Source organism: Lithobates pipiens, unplaced genomic scaffold (genome assembly GCF_037356315.1).
Source record: "Lithobates pipiens isolate NorthernLeopardFrog02 unplaced genomic scaffold, aLitPip1_a1.2 Scaffold_16, whole genome shotgun sequence".
Taxonomy (NCBI): Eukaryota; Metazoa; Chordata; class Amphibia; order Anura; family Ranidae; genus Lithobates; species Lithobates pipiens.
In genome coordinates, this window is record NW_027507748.1 from 455530742 (window position 1) to 455552633 (window position 21892).

Consider the following 21892-nt stretch of genomic DNA (forward strand, 5'->3'; position numbering starts at 1 on the left):
CAGAGGCAATTGCAGCAGCTCTGGAGCTGGAATGTACCCCATAGCTAACTTAGCCTAAACAGAGTCTTAACAGTCTGAATAATTGTCCCATGTGTAGCCCCAGTGCCCAAGGGTCACTTCCGGGCTAGTTCTGGAATATTCAGTCCAGCAGGCATGAAGTGTGATCAAGGGCTAGGCTGAAAACTGCACTGGATCACTGCAAGTCAGAGGAGAAATACCTAGCAGCAGCATAGAGGAGAGTCTTAAAGGGGTTGTAAAGTCACAATACAATTACTGATATTTGTTTTTGCAAGATATAAAGTGCAGTGTGTGGGTGGGTGGGTGGGTGTGTGTGGGTTTGTTTCTTTTAAATTATATTCCAATATACCTTTTCTCACAGTTCTTCTATGCAGTCACATGATCTTGCCTTTGCTTCCTCGAACTAAGAACAGCAGTTGGAGGGGCTGAAACATAACTCAGTGATGTCAGCCAACCGAGGCAGATCATGTGACCCACAGGGGAGTTGTGCAAAAAGGTATTTAGCATTATAATTTTTTTTTTTTTTTTTTTTTTTAAACGGACATACTGTAGTGAATATCTTGCTAAAACAGAAATTACAAATGATTGAGATCGCTCTGCAGACAGACTGGAGCTGACAGGCAAGAACGGAGAGGGGAGAGAAAGACTCAGAAAACTGCTGGATGACGAAGGCATGTAAACTGAGGGGGGGAGACAATCATAATGAAACAGCACTATGCTACGGATCATGCTTTAAAAGGAACAGGAGCTTTTTTTTTTGGCTAACAACCACTTTAACCACCTAAATACTGGGCACTTGCAGCCCCTTCCTGCCCAGGCCATTTTTCAGCGCCGTCACACTTTGAATGACAATTGCGCGGTCATGCTACACTGTAACCATGTGAAATGGTTATTTTCTTCACACAAATAGAGCTTTCTTTTGGTGGTATTTAATCACTCCTGGGTTTTTTAGAGAAAAATTTTGGAAAAAAAAATAAATAAGTCTTAGTTTCCGTCAGTCAATTTTGTAAATAAGTAATTTTTCTCCTTCACTGATGGGCGTCGATGAGGCAGCACTGATGAGGTGGTACTTATGGGCAGAGATGAGACAAGAATATGCCACTGATGGGTGGCACTGATGGGCATTACTGATAGCCAGCACTGACTGGCATCACTAATGGCCACAGATTGCTGGCACTTAATTATGATCAGTGCCCCGATTACACACCTAGCTGTCCCTTGTGAGAAGATGCCGCCGATCGGCTCGCCTCTCCTCACACGTTGTCAGTGAGAGGTGAGGAGCAACGATTACCGGCATCTCCGGACACAGCCAATCACATGGTTAAAGAGACGTGGCCACAGATCGGGGTCATGCCGTGTCCTAACACAGCACAGCCAGGATCACTGCATGCCCCCGGGGCCGCACGAGAGAGCAGCAATTCTGGGAGGCTGTCATATTACGTCCATCCAGAATGAGGCGCGAAACGCCCAGCCGTCATTTCACAGTGGGTGGGCGGCAAGTGGTTAAGTGAAGCAAATTGGTATTAAAACAGGTTAGGATTTACAACAGCAGTGAATAAAAGACGTCTATCCTCCTAGGTCACTAGCAAAACAAGCATGCTGGGGAGGTAGGAGGGGTAATACCCTGGGCCGGCATACAGGTTTTTGTTTGGTGGTGTTCAATGAAGCTGTAGAGCAGGGGTCCCCAACCCTCGGTTCACGGCCTGTTGAAGACTGACCCGCACAGAACAGCAGATCAGAATGGTGAGCTCCACCCGACCCCTGCCCTGCTGATAGGATGACATAGTCGGCCAGGCAGACTGCAGGGGCACTGTAATCATTACAGTGCAGTCCCCTTATAATATAGTGCCCACTTTACAGGGTAACTATGGGTGGGTCTAAAGGGGGAACTGATTTAAAGGGAGGACTGTGGATACTGAAAAAAGGGGGACTGTAGTGTAAAGGGGGGCTGAGGACAGACTAAATATTCCATCCCTTGACCCGTCCACCACAACCAACCTCTCCCAAATCCGGTTCCTGGGAAGATTGGATGTCATGAAACCAGGTCACCACTGGTGTAAGGAACAGTATAACTCAAGGGTTTAAGGCTTCTTGTGTAGCTCACTGGATGAGAAAGGCCTTTTTGCCTTCAATAATGCACATTAAATGTAACAAAAAAAAAAAAAAGAGCTCCTTAACCCTTTCCTGATGTTTAACTTGTGATCCTTCCAGTTACACATGTCCTGTCCTAAAGGTACTATATCTACAGAAAACAAAACATGTATCCAGTAAAAAAATATTAAAGCGTCACCTATGGGGATTTTTAAATACCAAAGTTTGGCGCCATTCCACGAGCGCGTGCAATTTTGAAGCTTGACATGTTGGGTATCTATTTACTCAGTGCATCTTCATCTATCACATTATGTAAAAAAATTGGGCTAACTTTACAGTTTTTTTTTAAGCATGAAACTTTTTCTGAAAAAAAAAAACGCGTTCGAAAAATTGCTGCGCAAATACCGTGCGAGATAAAAAGTTGCAACAACCACCATTGTATTCCCTAGGGTCTTTGCTAAAAAAAAACAATGTTTTACATTTTAAATTTTACATGTAGGAGAGAAATGTCAGAATTGGCGTGGATGCGAAGTGGTTAAATAGCATATTTAAATCAGACAAAACAAATAAGACAAGTTCACTGTTGTGGTATGAATGGCAGTTGCTTTTATAATACAAAAGTTCTAGTTGTCCAAATGACAGGCAGGAGATAGGGGGGTAAAATGACTATTGAACACGTCACCATTTTTTCTAGGCAAATACATTTCTAAAAGTGTGCTATTGGCATGAAATTTTCACCCCATGTCAGTAACAACCCATGCATTGAACACATGATGAAAGGGAAGTGAAAAGGGCATGTAATGCCAAGACACCAGCTGAAATCAGTAATTAGAAAGTAATGCTACCTCTGGTCAGTGCAAATTAATATCAGCTGCTTCAGTCTCAACCGATAACCTATAAAAATGTATCACATTGCCAAGGGGTCACACAGGAAACATCTCACCATCGGTAAAAGCAAAGGGCTCTCTCAAGAACTTTGCAACCTTATTATTGCAAAACATACTGATGGTATTGGTTACAGAAGGATTTCTAAACTTCTGAATGTTCCAGTGAGCACCGTTGGGGCCATAATCAATCCAGAGTGAAAATTATCAGAAGAGTTGCCCAAGAGCCAAGGACCACTTCAGAAAGACTTGGAATTAGCAGGTACAATTGTTTCAAAGAAAATAAAAGTAATGACCTCAACTTCCATGGCCTGTATGCACACTCGCCACCCAAGACTGCATTGATGAAGAAAAAGCATGTTGAAGCTTGTTTAAAGTTTGCTGCACAACAATTAGACAAGTCTATGAAATACTGGGAGAATTTAGTCTGGTCAGACGAGACTAAAATTGAATTATTGGGATGCCATAATACACACTGTAGGTCCAATGGCACTGCACATCACCCCAAAAACACCATACCAACAGTGAAGTTTAAAGATGGGGTCATGGTGTGGGATTGTTTTTCAGCACACGGTACTGGAAAACTTCATGTCATTAAAGGATGAATGGAAAAAACATACCAAGAAAGTCTTGATAAACATTTTCTGCCATCTACCAGGAAGAAGATTAAATGAGAGTGGCTATTTCAGCAAGACAATGATCCAGAACACAAAGCCAAGGAAACTCAATCTGTTCCAAAGAAAGAAAAGACTTGACCAAAAGAAAATCTATGGACAGAATTAAAAGATCAGCGTTCATAGAAGAGGACCAAAGAAACTTCAAGATTTGAAAACTGTGTGGAAGAATGGGCCAAAAAGCACACCAGAGCAATGTACGTGACTAGTTTCTTCATACAGGAGTCTTAAAGCTGTAGCATTAAATGCATTTCAGTTAGCGTGTTCTATACTTTTTTTTCCTTTAACAGAAAACGCAATCTCTGAATTTATTGATTTTTGGTTTCTTTGTATGTATGGATTGCATGGGTTGTTACCGACATGTGGTGAAAAGTTCTGGTCAATAGCACCTTTAGAAATGTATTTACCTAGAAAAATGGCAATGTGTATAATACTTATTTTAATATACATACTGTATATAAAAAGTCTACACACCCGTTAAAAATCGGGTCAGGTTTCTGTGATCTCAAAAATGAGACAGATTGTATAGCGCACAATGCGAACTGAAATCGCCTCTAGGCACTGTGGTGAGCTTTGATCATCTGCTAAAAGAGGAAGGTCTTGAGTTTTTTCCTAAAAGCCAGGTGATTTTCTTCCAGGCGGATGTTGATTGGTAGAGCATTCCATAGCCGAGGCCCTTGGACAGCGAATCTCCGATCCCCCTTGGATTTATACCGGGCTTTGGGCACGAGGAGGAGGTTTTTGTTGGCTGATCGAAGACTGCGGTTTGGTGTGTAATGATTTATTTTCTCCATTAGGTATTGCGGAGCTTCTCTATGCACGCATTTGTGGGTGAGGCAAAGGATCTTGAACGTGATCCGATTTTTTTACGGTTAGCCAATGTAAGCTCCTCAGTGAAGGAGAGATGGATTCCCAGGGTTTTTTTTCCTGTTAATCAACCTTGCCGCCGTGCTTTGGATCAGTTGTAATCGCGCAAGTTGATATTGTGGTAATCCTATGTAAAGCGAGTTTGCGTAGTCCAGTCGTGAATTAATGATTGTTCCAACTACCACTGCTTTGTCATTCTTTGGGATAAAAGGGATGAGTCTGCGAAGCATGCGTAGCAGATGGTGAGATCCACTGACTACAGATCCTATTTGCGCATCCATTGACATTTGTGCGTCTAAAATAACCCCGAGACTCTTCGCTTTGGTCTTTGGGGAGATAGTCTGCCCAAAGACGGTTGGTGGAGACCAGGAGGTTTTGGTTGCGGGCTTATGATTTGGGTGTAAGATAAGAAGCTCTGTCTTTGATTCGTTCAGATGGAGGGAGTTAGTGGTCATCCAGTCCTCTATTGATTTGAGGCAGTTTTCAAGTTGTTGGTGATCTTTTTTAAAAGTACCATTTCAATCTTTGCGGATGACACCAAGCTATGCAGTGGATTAATGTCCTTACAGGAGGTCTCCAATTTACCAGCCGGCCTCAATTCACTGTCTAATTGGGCGACTATGTGGCAGAGCTTTAATGTGAATAAATGTAAAGTTATGGACTTGGGGGCTAAGAATATACATGCATCAAATACTAGGCGTACAACTGGGGGAATCTGTAGTGGAGAAGGATCTGGGGGTTTTAGTAGATCATAAGCTCAATAAGAACATGCAATGCCAAACTGCGGTTTACTTTCAAAAGTTTTTTATTGGTAACAGGAACAAAGAATACAAAGATAACAGCCATATAGTATCAGTAAAAAAAATAAAAAGCAAGAGTCTGTTACATAACAAATAAAGCTAGACAGAGTGCATCATGGGCACATATTAACACACATGGCGATCATTTTGAACGAGCTCGTAGAGCAGGTCCCAGATCTGCCACGGGCTCCAAAGGAGGCCTGCTACGTGACAGGGCCAGGACCCTCACAAATTTGACATTCAGAGTGCAGTTTAATGCCATCTCGCAGGAAACAGTGCAAGAACATACAAACTGCGGTTTACAAAGAGAGCAAAGTCCTTTGTAGTGAGACGTGTGGATTCCAGAGAGCGATATTTTGCCCCTGTACATATTAGTAAGGCATCTTCTGGAATAAGCAGTTCAGTTTTGGATACCAGTTCTTAAAGATATGGGGCAACTGGAGAAAGTACAAAGAAGGGCAATCAAACTGATAAGAGGCATGGAGGAGCTCAGCTATGAGGAGAGATTAGAGGAACTGAATTTATTCTCGAGAAGAGGAGATTAGGGGGGATATGATCAACATGTACACATAAGTATAGTGAACTTGTTATTTAGTTTACGGTCAACACAGGATGACAAGGGGCGTTCTTTTCGCCTAGAGGAAAAGATTTCATTTCCAAATTACTGAAAGGTTTCTTCACAGTAAGTGGCGTGAAAATGTGGAATAGACTTCCTCCAGAGGTGGGTCTGACCAGCTCAGTAGATTGCTTTAAGGCCTGGGGGGTAATATATGCTTAAATCTCCCATTCTGTAAACACTGTTACAGTATGTATATGCAATTCATTCCTGGAAAAAAAACTTAATAAAATCATATTTGGGGGAAAAAAAAGGCCTGGATTCCTTTCTAAATGTACATAATATAACATTTATAGGTATAGGTAAAGTTGATCCAGGGAAAATCCTATTGCCTCTTGGGGGGCCAGGAAGGATTTTTTTTCCCCTGCTGTAGCCAATTGGATCATGCTTTGCTGGGGTTTTTCACCTTCCTCTGGATCAACTGTGGATATATGATTGGGTATATGGGATCTTTTGATATTTTTTACATTTATTTTTATGGTTGAACTAGATGGACTTTTTTTCAACCGATGTAACTGTTATGGGACCAACAGCCTCTTGCAATATTGCGTTTGATCACTACAACATGCCATGCTGCAATAACTGCTTTCATACCAAATGTTAAGGGTAAATGGGAGCTCCCCCTACAAAGAGCATTATGGAGAGGGCCTCAAAGCATCCCATATAAGCTGCCTCTAGGATGACCGAAGCATTAGTGTCATCCGAGACCAAGTGTGGGCATGGCCGCTAGAATGTTTGTATGAAAGTCTGGGCACACTAGGCCTCCCCTGTGTCCAGGGCCTACGTAAAATCTTCCTACTGAACCTGGCCATGTGTGACTGCCAGAGGAAGGTGGTCATTATGTAGTCCAATTGTTGAAACAGAGTCCTTGGTATCCAAACCGGAGAGTTCCGTAGGTTATACAGAAAGACCGATAGTACTTTCATTTTAAATTACATTACATTTTCCCTATGAGTGAAAGTAGCAGAGTTGACCAAGCATTCAACATTTACATTTAATAAATTGAGTTTACTAAAATAGTGGACACTGGAGGAGATATTGATCCCCAGGTATCTGATGGTGTGCAAATAAGAGAAACACAGGCGCCTCTAGGTTAGAGCTGTAAAAATTTTAATGAGATACAGGTGCATTATCCACTTATATGGAAGTTAAGGAAGTAAGGCACGAGTCGATCCACACTGGCGTGGCGTTAACTGCAGAGCGGCGTTCTGAACAGCTGATTTTTTTTCTGCCTGTGGGGGAGAAATCCTAGCTAGCAGGATCTCTGGGACCACGGCTATGAAACCAAGGCTTGGATTAGGCTGATGGTGAGGACTGGAACCTGGCACTGGGCATGACGATGTCACTGGTGGGTTGCAACATCGTTTAGGAGCATGCACACTGGTAGATGGGACTCAGGGTGAGCTCCTTTGTCAAGCTTAGGAGATGGACACATACACATTTCTTTATCGTACATCACGGGACAGAGCCATAGTTATTAACTATAAGGGTATATAGGCACCTTCAGGTGATGGACAGTAGCACACCCAATACAGGAAGTTCACTCCCCATATAACCCCTCCTCCTACCAGGAGTACCTCAATTTTTCGCCGCTGTCTAAGGTGTTGGTCACGAGTGAAGATGTGCTCTGAGAAGCTCTACTGGAGGGATTCTTGCTAGATTTATATAGCCTGCACACTGCCACTGAGGCCAAGGTGGATGGTACCTGGGCCTCGTATAAGAACAAGATGTTGCCTTTAATGCCTCTCCTTGCAGGGCTAGACCCCGGGACCCAGTGCTTTGGTCATGCTCACATTACCTAAAGTTTTTCCTGATGGGGTGCTATACAGGTCCAAGAGTGGAACCCCAATAAAAAAGGGTCCTTGAGGGTTTGTTGAACATAGCCCGCCATGATGGGAGAGGGTAGGATCTGTCTGTCATCAGCAGCATCCTGCAGCAAAGATAAGGTAAGGAAAGAAGCCTAGGAACTGAAAAGTCCACCTATGGTTTTTCTTCCATGAGGAAACAAACAAAAAAAAAGTTGTCATGCCATAAATCTCCACTAGAGGGAGTAAATGCATATACCTTAATTTGTTGTCTTCACTTCAGCTCAGTGACAGTCTGTGTGAATTCAGCAGCAGCTTGTCACAGTAGGGATTTCTCATGGAGATAAAACAGATCTGCCATCCACATTTCTCCCCCCTGGAGGATTTAAAAGGATTAGGGAATTCAACAAATGTTGCTGCTCCCCTTGTATATGGGATCACCAGATAAGCATTTTCTCCCTCCAAAGAGATTCGCAGTACTGCCATCCCATGGAGGAGAAATTCACCAAAATATGGAAGGTACCAGCAGTTGACGACGCTATAGTCAGTGTGAATATAAGTCTAACTTCTCCAATAGACAATGCACAAATGCTTAAGGATCCAACGGATAAAAGGTTGGAATTCCCGCTAAAAACTTCTCTTTGCCAGGTGCAGTTACTCAGCCTGCAGTCGCTGCAATAGGCATCTGTCAATTCCTAAAGGACCAGTTTAGACAGGCCCTTAAGGAGGTTCCTGTACAACAAGCCAAGGATTTGGCCAAACTGACAACAGCATTAGGTTTTGCTATAGACGCCATTAAAGATTCTACATGCGTAGGATACTGTGGTTAAAAAATTGGTCAGCCGAAGCACAATGCAAAAGGCTCCTTTTCCTTTTCATGGGGATCAGTTATTTGGGGATGATTTGGCTACAGCACCTCGGGTGTTTACAAAAGCTTTGGCTCCACCTCTAGCCAGGTTAAGGGTGCAGGGCATAACCGTCTTGGCGTACCTGGACGATTTCTAATAGACCAGTCGGTGGCCCGTTTGCAGCTATCGGCAGTTTTCATTGCGCGAGTAGAGAATTGGCAGGCGGACTTCTTGAGACGCCAGCAATTGCTCCCAGGGGAATGGTTCCTTCACCCAACATTTTCCTGGCCAAAAATGGGGGACTCCAGACATAGATCTTCTGGTGTCCAGATTCAACATGAAGTTGGTCAAATTTGTGTCCAGGACAAGGGATCCACTTACATGAGCAACAGATGCGCTGGCGACCCCGTGGGATCAGTTCTCACTGACTTATGCATTTCCCCCCTATTCATTTGCTGCCCCTACTTATTTGCAGTATCAAGCTGGAAAGAAAGCCGGTAATTCTTGTAGTCCCAGCATGGCCCAGAAGTTCCTGGTATGCAGAATCCATGGTCCCTTCCACTACATCCAGACCTACTCTCACAGGGGCCGATATTGTATCCTACCTTACAAACTCTAAATTTAATGGCTTGGCTATTGAAACCTACATTCTTTAGAAACGTTAGCTATCCGTGTCAATTATCTATACCTTGATTAATGCAAGAAAGCCAGCTTTCAGAGTCCTAGCCTGGAGGGCTTGTGTTTGCTGGTGTGAATCCAGGGGTTGGCACCCTCAGAAATATAGCATAGGCAGAGTTCTTGCCTTTCTACAATAAGGAGTAGAAATGAAGTTGGCCTTGAGTATTATTAAGGGCCAAGTCTAAGCCTTATCGGTCTCATTTCAAAGACCGCTTGCTTTGAATTCTTTGGTCCGGGTTTGTATGCAGGGAGTAATGCGGCTTAATCCGCCAGTTAGATCACCTTTGAATCCTTGGGACTTTAACTTAGTTTGTCAGTGTTACAAAAACAGCCCTTTGATTAGAAACGGCATACTCCCTTGTTCCTTCTGACAAGGAAGTATTCTTGGTTTCTATATCCTCAGCAAGGAGGGTTTTAGGATTGGCTGCTTTTTCTTGTAAAGAGCCATATTTGATTATTCACGAGGACAGGGCCGTGTTGCGTCCTCGTCCGAGTTTTCTGCCTAAAGTGGTCTCAGGTTTTCACCTGAACCAAGATATTGTCCTACCATCGTTTTCCAAAACCATGTTCTAGGAAGAGAAGTCACTACATTGTCTTAATGTGGTGAGAGCGATCAAGGTCTATTTAAAGACGACCGCTCAGATCCAGAAGACTGATGCTCTATTTGTGCTGCCAGAGGGCCCTAGGAAAAGTCAGGCAGCATCGAGATCCACTATTTCTAAGTGGATTTGGGAAGTTATAATTCATGCTTATGGTTTAAAAAAGGTAAAACTACCAGAGCAATTAGTGCTTCTTGGGCAGTGCATCACCAGGCCTCCATGGCTGGAACTTGGTCTTTAGTGCATACATTCACCAAGTTATATCTGGTGGATGTAAAACAGCATGAGGATATCGCCTTTGAGCGCAGTGTGCTACAGGCAGCAGTATAGGTCCTCAAGTCTAGTGCGCCCTACGGGTTGCGTCTCCCTCCACTTAAATAGTATTGCTATGGGATGTCCCATATAGTTAATAACTATGGCCGTGTGTGTCGTGATGCACGACAAAGAAAATAGGATTTTTATAACAGCTTACCTGTAAAGGTTCAGCCCCTGTATTAGAGTTGGCATAACGCAAGCTTCCTAAAGTCTGCGGGGAGGCGTGGCTAAGCGAATGGCAGCGTAACGTGTGTGTGCTGACTTCCCCCCCTCCGGCGTCCTGCTGAGAAGACGATGTGTGTGCTGACTTCCCCCCCTTCGGCGTCCTGCTGAGAAGACGATGGCAGCCCGCAGTTTGTGATACCCATTGACCGCCGACCTGTTAAGGGAAGCTGTGATATCTCTCCCTATCTGATATATCCCCGCTGTGTCCCCGCTGAGCACCCTTGTTTACACACAACGCTCGTTGAAAACCCAGCTGAACCTGTTGTGCCTTCGGACATCCGTGCTGCGCTGTGCTGAGTGGTAACAATGCCATTCCCTCTTGCTGGTAATTAATCCGGTCGATGTGGTAGGTGGACGGGCGGCTCGGTGGTGTGACGAAGTGTGCGGCAGAGGAGGAAGTGGAGGAGATAGAGGAGTAGACGTGAGAGAAAGTGGAGGCGGAGATGGACGTGAATGTCACTGCGAGAAGTCAGCCCCTGGAGCAACAGGGCTGCTAGTGCTGCTGGTATTTCATCTCTCTGCTTGGATTCATCCACTCTATTCCTCCCTACCCATTCAACCCATTGTAAAAATAGGAGCCTTGGGAGAACTCAGAGAAAGCAAGTTGGCTGATGGAATCTGTAGATCTGGGGGTACAGAATTAAAAGAAGTATACAGCGTATGGAGAGGTGAGCCCATATTTAAACATTGAAGAAATGCTGAATCTATACCACCCTATATGCTGAATTAAGATTGATTTAAGACTGTTAAAGAATTTTATGGTGAAGCCCATGCTAAAAACAGGTGGAGATCTTTATATCTACACTAGTCTATAAACAGGGCTGATAGATAAAGGGCCGATATTGATATATAGAGTACTGCATCCTTTTTTTTTTTTTTTTTTTTTTTGGACTTTAACTCCTCATTGGGGATGCACAGTATAAGGAAAAAAAAAGGAAAAAACTGCGCAAAAGGAGTTATCCCAACAGGAGATTAAAGGGTTTTTTCCCAATACACGAGCAGCAACAGCTCAGGCATCCACGTTAGAGACTAGGGAGACAGCAGGTATTGAGATCCCAATGGCAGCACCTCGGATGAGTCTCCCACTGTCACCAGATGCAGCACTGGACATAAATCAGGCCCGGCCAAGACTTGAAACGGGGTCAGAGGCAGCATGCAGGGGAATAATGGGGGAACCCCCAGGCAGTATGGACTTAAGATCAATAATGCAAGCCCTCCCAACTCACCAAGAAATAGAGGCCCTGAGAACAATTATGCAGGCTCTTCCGACGCGCCAAGAAATGGAAGCCCTGGTGTCCCGATTGGAGGAGGGACACAGAAGGGAAATGCAGGCAATACGGTCAGAGGTACAGGCTTTAACAGAAAAAGTAAATGAGGAAACATCAGCCTTTAAGAGCATAGAGGAAAGGGTGTCCAAATTAGAAAGAGAGCAGATAGCACAGACGGCCATCACACAACTAAAATTTGAAGCAGCTGAAGACAGAAGCAGGAGAAACCATCTCAGATTTAGAGGCATCCCCGAAAGCATTGAGGAGGATCATCTATACAGGACTGTGATCTCTATCTGCCAAAACCTGGGGGTTAATATGGCCACAGGTGAAATTGAATTTGACAGACTTCACAGAGCTCCAGGCCCACGTGCTATAGACTTGTCCAGACCAAGGGATGTAATCGGATGTCTACACAGATATGCACACAAGGAGATGATTAGTCGGAAAGCATGGGATGTAGGCCGGATAGCTTATGAGGGCGCTAAGATCAGTATTTTACCGGACCTATCAAAAGCTACTCTACAGCGGAGGGCTTAACTGCGGCCAATATTGGACAAAATAAAGTCCTCGGGGGGCACCTACCGTTGGGGATACCCAATCTCCCTGACGGTTAAAAGGGGAGGAGCCTCGTTTACGCTTTCATCCCCACAGGAGTTACCGGCTTTGTTTTCCTTTTTGGAAGTTGATGGGTGTGAGGTGCAAGATTGGCTTCAGCCTGTAAAGAAAAGACGTGTAAAAGAGGGGGCATTAAGGATTGGTGGTGAAAAAGACTTGATGGGTAGTAAAGAAGTAACTGCACAGCAAATAGCTGATGCGGGCTCCTTACCATAGGTCAATGTGTTATAAGAAAATAAGGATTAGGTATATATATTGGGTGATATCTTCCCTATCGTTAAGGGCCAGGGTACAGTTTGACCCTGGATAATTTACTTTACACAAAATATATATATATATATATATATATATATATATATATATATATATATATATATATATATATATATATATATATATATATATATATATAGGATGATATAAAATATGTGTACGATTGCCATGTTACCCCCTCCCCCCCTCTTTTTTTTTTTTATTTCTCCTTTTGGGATAGACACAAATATTAGTTAGAAAATAAAATTTGGGTGCTTATTACTTACACAATGAAATATGGAGATTTGTTATCACTGATTTAGAGTTCACATGGACTCGGTCTAATACAGGACCGGGGGGTAAAAAGGCAGGAGGTGGGAGGGGAGGGGGGGGGGTTTAGGAGGGTAGGTGGGCAGAAGGGGAGGGATACAAAGACTGCAACTACAATATACACTAAAAAGTATACACTAAAAATCTACACTTATTTTAGGGTTAAGGGAATAGGATTAGGAAAACATGATAGAAATTAATTTTTTTTTGGGGGGGGGGGGGGGGGGGAGGGTTCTGCCCCTAAATAGTAGGGCATGGTTCGCGGTCTTGGGGACTATAGATAGACGGACCTGGACTGGAATACATGGTAAGGGTATGGGAGAACCATATATATTGTGTGTTGTATAATACTGAATAGAAGGTGAGGGAACGGACGAGAAAAAACTGGATTAAATTATTGAAGTTGCCGGAATGGATGTGAATTTAAAGGGACTATCTGGAGGGGGGAGTAGCGTTGCACGTGCTCCGTATTTGCTAGCTACCCACCCATACCTTACACCTACGGGAAACTGAGAACCCATAAGTAGGTGTGGGGGAAATTTGAAAGATATTCCCCATAGGGGGGTCCGCCTCCTCCTTTGGAATTTCTCCCCCCCCCCCTCTTTTTTTTTTTTTAGCCCAGGCAAGATGGAGGGAATGCGTGTAACATCACTTAATACTAGAGGACTTAATGTTCCCGAAAAACGTAAAATGCTATTAAATGATTTAAAACGCTCCAAGACTGACATTGGCATGGTACAAGAAACACATCTGAAGGAGGGAAAATTTCCCTACCTCCAAAATAGAAACTTTCCAAACGTTTATCTTGCCATAAATCAAGAAGCCAAAACCAAGGGAGTAGCCATCTTAATCTCCAATCGAATAATGTGGTCTCTGCTGGATAAGTGTCAAGAACCAGGGGGAAGATATTTATTCCTTAAAGGACTTATAGGAAATGTTAAAGTAACTCTTGCTACAATCTATGCCCCAAACATACACCAAGATGAGTTCTTGAATAAAGCCCTATCAAAATTAATGGAATTTAAGGAAGGGATTCTTATTATTGGGGGGGATTTTAATGCCCCTCTAGATCCAAAACTAGATACTTCGAAAGGGACATCATCTGTTTCTGAAAAAATTAGGAAGAATATCCTTCGCAAATTAAACGAATTTCAATTGGTTGATGTATGGAGGGCTTTCCATGCAGATGAAAGGGATTATACATTCTTCTCAAACCCCCATCAACGGTACTCACGCATCGATTTCTTTTTACTACCTCAGCGAACACTATCGTTAGTACAGGACATACATATAGGAAATATAACATGGTCTGATCATGCACCAGTTACGATCAATATTGTTTTGAAGGAAGTTACACATAAGATGGATTGGAACTGGAAACTGAATGAAAGTCTTTTGTATCGTCCTGAAATTCGAGAAGAGGTGGTAAGGGAAAATCGATTCGTATTTTAAAATAAATGACAATGGAGAGACTAAAATGGGGATAGTGTGGGAAGCCCACAAAGCAGTAATTAGAGGAATTCTAATAAAACATGGGTCCCGAATAAAGAGAGCTAGAGAAGAGGAAACAGGTAGACTATTGGAGAAGATAAGGGAGATAGAGATACAACATAAGAGGTCAATGGAAAAGGACATGGGGATAGAATTAGCATATTTAAGAAGACAGTTATCTGATATCCTACAGTAGAAGGCAAGGGCGATGGTACAACAAGAGAGGAGAGTAATATATGAATCAGGAGATAAATATGGTAAAGTGTTAGCAAGGAAATTAAAAAAGCAACTACTCCGTTCATATATACCCTATATTAGAACAAAAGGAAACCTCAAATGCTCAATACCAAAAGACATTGCAGAGGAATTCAGAAAATATTATACTTCACTGTATAATCTTTCAGCTCCCTCCCATCCCTCCTCATCATTAGAAGAATATCTTGAATTCTCAAATTTAGCGAGACTGTCATCTCCAGCGCGAAGAAAGCTTGAGTTACCAATAACAATAGAAGAAGTAACTTCGGCAATAAAGATGCTAAAGCAAGGGAAGGCTCCTGGCCCAGACGGATTTACCCTGCAATATTTTAAAAGTTTTCATCTACAACTAGCTCCCTATATGGTTAAAACATTTAACATACAAGGAAAAACTGAGCCTCCACCTGTAGAAGCATTAAGGGCACATATTGTACTCATTCCAAAAGAAGGAAAGGATCAATCAATATGTAGTAACTACCGTCCAATATCACTACTAAATACGGATTATAAAATATTCACAAAGATACTCGCATCTCGCCTACAGCCGTTTATGATGCAATTGGTCCATCTGGACCAAGTGGGATTTGTCCCCACACGTGAAGCTAGGGATTAGTACAATTAAGGTCCTGAATTTAATTCAATATGTAAATCACAGGAAGCTGCCGAGTATCTTTGTCAATACAGACGCAGAAAAGGCCTTTGATAGGGTCAATTGGCCCTTTATGTTAGGAGTCCTAAAACAAATGGGCTTTGGGGACCGAATGTTGGACTGGATAGCAGGAATATATTCAAATCCACAAGCACTGGTGAAGGTCAATGGGACAAACTCTGAAAATCTCCCAGTATCCAATGGGACACGTCAGGGATGTTCCCTGTCGCCTCTTATTTGCGTTGTCATTAGAACCTTTGTTAAATAGAATTAGACAGAACCCCGACATTAAAGGTATTCCTTTAATGAATCAGGAATATAAACTTTCAGCATACGCGGATGATTTATTATTTTCACTTTCTAGCCCACAAATATCACTACCTAATCTATTGGAGGAAATAGAGCGTTATGGAGATCTGTCTAGTTTTAAAATAAACTATAGTAAGCCAGAGGCGATGGGGATATCACTGGAGGGCTCCATTCAAAAAAACTTAGAAGACAATTTTAAGTTTAAATGGACAGCTACAGCACTGAACTATTTAGGGATACAGATTCCACCTAATTTAATAGATGCATACGCACTGAACTTCCCACCCCTATTAAGGGAAATCAGTACAACGTTGAATGAATGGAGTAAATCTTCACATTCCTGATTTGGGAGAAGTAATATATTGAAAATGAACATAGTCCCCAAGTTTCTTTATATGTTTCAAGCGCGACCAATTCGGATTCCACCGGCCTTTTTCAGTAAAATCCGAACAATTTTTACAAAGTTTATATGGGCAAGTAAGCGCCCTAGGTTTAACAGGAAGTTACTAACAATGCCTAAAGAAGCGGGTGGAATCGCAGCGACTGATTTATACAAATACTACCAAGCTACGCCGATTGGTAGAATTGGTAGAATTGTGGATTGGTGCCGACAGAGATAGTAAAAGGTGGGTCGTTATGGAGCAACAAGTAAGCCCCATTCCTTTAGATAGAGCCATGTGGTGCGGTACGGCTATACCTCCTTTATTAAGAATCCATCCTTTAATAGGACCCACGCTCCAGATGGGAGCTAAAGCCATACGTATCCCCAAAATCTCAACAGCAAAATCTCCCTTATTTCCCATTCTTGGGAACCCATATTTAGAAATTTAAGAGAGAGGGGATGTTTTCAGGCATCACACTTCTTGAAGTTTAAAAAATGGCTATCAATAGAAACGTCAGTTTTGGGAAGAGGTTCGGAAAATTTCTCAATTGTTTACTGAATATCATCTTGAGGAAGATCCGGCCTTTTTTCTACTACAATGTACACACATCCCATTAGAAAGATATAAGAATTCAATGCTATGTCACTTGGTGAATGCAGCTAAAAGCTGCATCACCAGCTGCTGGAAGGAAACGGAGGCTCCGCGAATCTCGCAATGGTTAAATAAAGTGAGGAAAATCGGGATCATGGAGAGTCTGATTCCTATGCCTCCCGAGGAAAGGGAAGCTATAGCACAAGTCTGGGCCCCATGGGAAATATTTACACAGTCAGGAGGGGAGGGGGTTGATAGGAGAGGAAACTGAGGATTAGATTAACCGGTTAAACGATGTAAACCCTACCTTCTGGAGGGGTGATGTCGGATTCCTCCCCTTGTCTACCTCTCCCCTACCCTCTTTCTGTTCATCTCCCTCCCCTCCCCCTTGCCTTTTTTTTTTTTTTCCCTTTCCCCTCCAGGGGAGAAGGAAGGGAACCGTTATGGGGAATTGATACTGTATTGATAGGGTACAGATATTGTTTTGTTTATAAAAACGGCAAGAATATAAATATTATGTTGGTTTATTAGTGATGTAGTATAATGGATGTGATTATCAGAAAGTGTATATTATATATAATTACCATCAACGGTATATGTCCTGTATTCTTGCAAAGAATAAAAAAAAAAAAAAAAAAACAGCTTACCTGTAAAATCCTTTTCTTGATGTAATTTATGGGACACAGAGATCCTGCCCCTCTTTTGGGATTTGTGTATATTACTTTGCTACAAAACTGAGGTACTCCTGGTAGAAGGGGGGTTATATAGGGAGTGAACTTCATGTATTAGGTGTGCCAGTATCCATCACCTGAAGGTGCCTATATACCCATATAGTTAACTATAGCTCTGCACAAATCCCAACAGAGGAGAGGGACCTCTGTGTCCCATGAGGTACTCCAAGAAAAGGATTTTACAGGTAAGCCATTCTAAAAATCCTATTTTAAAAATATACATATACACACACCATCTCTATCTACCGTTAGCACAAACTTCATCTTTCACATTGTGCAAAAACATTGGGCTAACGTTACTGTGTTTTTTTTTTTGCTTTTTTTTTTTAAAGGCACAAAACTTTTTCCCAAAAAAATGCATTAAAAAAATTGCTGCGCAAATACCGTGCAAGATATAAAGTTGCAATGACCGCCATTTTATTCTCTAGGGTCTTTGCTAGCAAAAAAAACAAAAAAAAAAAAAAAAGATTTTTACATGTAGGAGAGAAATTAGCCTGGTAGGCAAGTGGTAAAAAAAAAAAAAAAAAAAAAAAAAAAAGATTATGCTAGACCAGACCAGCTTTTTTTTATTATTTAAACTAAACTACTTATATAGATTAAGTGATCACTCTGTCCCACAGCTATGCATGAACCTGCTATGAGCGTGTCCATAAGGGCAGTTACGTCAGTACTGGAAGTGACAACCATCAAGCTTCTGCGTATCCATGGCAAAGGAACAAAAACGAGACCTGGCAACACACCACTTCCTCCTCTCCTCATCTGAGAGCAGGGAAAGAGCGGCTTAGCAACTACGGAAGATACAGGCAGGCTGTGCTCTTGCACAGCCTGCTTGCATCTTTAGCGGATGATGTAAACCAAGCCTGGTAACATGGATCGGCTGCCATGCTACTGTGGTCAGTTTACTTATAGGAGGAGTGCCGCAGGCAGGATTAACCAGATAAATTAGGAGATTGGCAACCAGATATACAATACAGAAATGAGAACACATATTAAAAAGAGACAGTGAAAGGTTTCTTTATTTTTACCTTTAAAAACACTTTAAATGAGACCGATAACCCCCCTCCATATTACCTGCAGTGGTTCTAAACATTGGCCCCTAATCTGGAACACGTAATTTCATGGATTTGAAGTGGTGGTAAACGAAGGGCTGTTTCTCTCTCTCTACCCCCCCCCCCCCCCCCATGTGACAAATTTTTGCATTAAAGCGTAGTTATGATACCTGTGTCAGTTGTGATAGCTGCGCAACAGCTTGCGCCTGCAGTTTAGTGTCACAGGTGATTATGTCCATGTATTAGTTCACCTAGCCTGTCCCCATCTGCTAAAGAGTATGGCAATTTCTTGTTGTGTGTCATCCAATCCATGACTCACATTTGTCTGCTGTATCATAAATGTGGGAGTGCAAATGAGCCTTGCTTGTGTCCATTTCTGATCTAATTACTATGCAGCTTTCACTTGAACTAGCCTAAGGAAACTGCAGGATTGTGAGGCATAGTTTCACAAGAAGGGTTCGTTGAGTTGGGGGGGGGGGGGGGGGAGGCTTCTATAAGCCTCTTTTTACTCACCTTAAGCAGCAGTTATGTAACATTTCAGCCCCAAGTCTTATTTACTACTTTGGGTCCTTCCTTGGGTGTCCACATCACTGCCTGCGTGACATGGACACTTTAGGTGAACACCAATTTCCACATTCAAGCCTTTCTTTGCAAAATATTTTCATTGTACATTCAGTAATTTGACATAAAGTGATTTTGCTTAAAGTGAAGCAAAACCAGCAAAGTTAAAGAAAAAAAAAAACTGCTAGCACATATTTATGCTAGAAGAGACCATACAATCTTTCCCCTCGCTTCAAAGTTGAACTTCAAGAAAAGCAATTGTCTAAACACTTATTGAATGTTGGTGTGCATTTCTTCCAGATCTGTGCAGTAATCCAATGTAATACTTTGCCTTTGTGCAGGAGCTTCCTGTAACACAGACCAATCTCTCTGCTGCCCTCTCTCCTTATGCTAGATGATTGGTCTTTGTGCAGGTAGCCTGTGGTGGGTGGACCTAATGGTTCTCTGCCACAACTCTTCTCTATGCAGAGGCTTAGTACAGCACAATGAAGCATGGTGGTCCTGGATGGGCTCTCCTCTAGCCACGTCTGTCAGAAATGATAGAGCAAAAGCCAAAACACGGCTTTTCCTGTTTACACCGTGATCAGCAGTGACTGGACACAGCTGATTATGTGGTAAAGAGCCTCTGTCAGAGGCTCTGTACATAGATCCAATTTGCAGTGTGTCAGAGTGACACACAGCACAACCGATCACCCTACTGTGCTCCCCCACGGGCATATTTTATATATACTGTGGCTCTGTACTTGCCAAATACGCTGCAGAAATCTTCCGCCACTGGGTCGGTGTTCAATCATTTTAACTGGGCAGCTGAAGATGCTTCCTGGATTTCAAGTGTAAAAGCTTAAAAGAGCCGGAAATTAAGTTCCGAATCTTTTATTCAATACGGCCATGTAAAAAAAGTGAATGAGTGCTGAATGTGTGAAAAAGTGAATGAGCAAGTGAGTGCTTTCACCGAGGCGCTGCACTGGCAGGGCGTCAAAAAAAGTCCTGCAAGCAGATTCTTTGCAGCGCTTTTGAAGCGGTGAATACACTGCTCCTAAAGCGCCACTTCCCATTGAAATCAATGGGAAGCGCCCGCAAATCGCTTTTGGTAGCAGCGTTTTGTGGGCGCGTTTAACCCTTTATTTGGCCACTAGCAGGGGTTAAAAGGACCCCAATTGCGCTCGAAAAATGCTGTTAAAGCGCTGCTAGTTTAAGCAGCACTTTATGAGCGTTTTTCGGGCGCTGACATTGTGAAAGGCCTCTTAAAGCACTTGGGCTTTCACAATGGGATTGCAGATGAGGCTTCTTTCAAGCGCTTCACAGGCGCTTTAACGCTAAAGCTGAAAAACACCCGAAAACGCCCCAGTGTGAAAGGGGTCTTAATTTCCAGAACTTACGGCTTTATGCTTTTAAACCAGTGATTTTGTTTTGGATGCAGGAAGTACATCCTCAGCCAAAGCACCTGGATTGGGTGTGCCACTAATCACCTCATTGACCAGCTTCATTGTTCAGAGCGGTATATCTGTGTTGCACATGTTAGATTAACTTCCTGGATTTACACAGAGACACAGATGTACACCTCCAGCTCTCATTGGCCTTCTTATGACTCAGCCACTCCCCCTTCCTGGCAAACTCAAGAGAGAGCGCTGTTAATGAGGTCATAAGCTTAGGCTTTTTATCAGGCAAGAAAGAGGAAGTGGGCTGTATAAGGTATTTACTATCAGAAAAAATATGTTTTACTATCCACAGCTAAAACAAGAGACTAATATTTAATAGATAGAACATAAAAAAAAAATAAAGACTGAAGGTCCACTTTAAGCTCAAACATAAAATTTTGCCAGTTGAATGGAAATCTCTGCACATTATATTTGCACATAAACAGCTCCCTTTGTGTAACCTATCGGTCCCAGTAAAATAAAACATTTTATTATCCATATTGCTCATCAGGTTTACCATTTTCGCTGAGGAAGGTCGGCGTGTTAATACTTTTCAGGTCACAGAAGAACAAACTGGTTGTACAGGTAAAGCTTACAGCAAGAAATCCACTAAAATTGTCATTTACCTTTTGCCGGGCTGAGATTCTGATCAACAAATACTTTGAGCTCTCCGTTTGCTTCAATTAAACCAGCCTGGACAAAAAAAAATAAAAAAAAAGATACAAAATGACAAACCAAACGTCTATGCATAACTAAACAAAAGCAGAACAACAAAGACAAGCTGCTGCACAATGAAACCGTGTCTTCTGCAGTCGCATGCGAGTTAGAGAAACAAAGGCAAGTGAAATATCTACAATCCAAAACAATCTAACACATCGTGTGTGACTTTACTTTTTCGCCAGAAACCATTCACATTTGTAGTATTTAGCAGAATGAATAAAAAAAATTTTTTTTATAAACTTAACCTCAATGCTGCACAAAAGTCAGCTTCCTCAACAATTATATTTAAACACATTAACTATGAACAAGGTTAAAGTCTGATGGAGGAACAGTGCCCCTCAGTGGTTAATTTCTAATAACTTGCTTAAAGCGATTGTAAAGGATCTTTTTTTTGTGTGTTTTTTTTAAACAAACATGTCATACTTGCCTCTACTGTGCAGCTCGTTTTGCACAGAGTGGTCCTGAACATCCTCTTCTGGGGTCCTCCATGGCTCCTCCCCCACATGAGATAGCCCCCTAGGAGAGTTATCCCTAGGGGTTACCTTGCGGGCATGGTCCAGAGTCCAGCATTTGCATCCACGGACACAAATGCCGGGGCTCAGCCCCGCACCATTGATTTGATTGACAGCAAGGGGAGCCAATGGCAGCCATCAATCTATCCAATAAAAAGGCGGGACCCTGTAGAGAGGAACAGCACATCCCCAAAGAGATGAAGGGGCTCAGGTAAGAGTATAACGGGGGGCTGGTGACTGCCAGGTGTTATTTCACCTTAATGCATAGGCTGCATTAAGGTGAAAAAACACAAGGGTTTACAATCCCTTTAATCACATATATGCTAAGGCTTCAG

General features: G+C 42.5%; 1 protein-coding gene across 2 annotated transcripts in view; it reads right to left on the bottom strand.

Annotated features, from left to right (window-relative positions):
- TFDP1 (transcription factor Dp-1) overlaps positions 1–21892 on the bottom strand; it is a 171848-nt gene that overhangs the window by 91334 nt on the left and 58622 nt on the right. For both annotated transcript variants that reach the window (XM_077482832.1, XM_077482833.1), the window contains exon 3: positions 20952–21018. In XM_077482832.1, coding sequence (XP_077338958.1) covers positions 20952–21018 — 67 coding nt within the window. The remainder of the gene's footprint in view (positions 1–20951; positions 21019–21892) is intronic.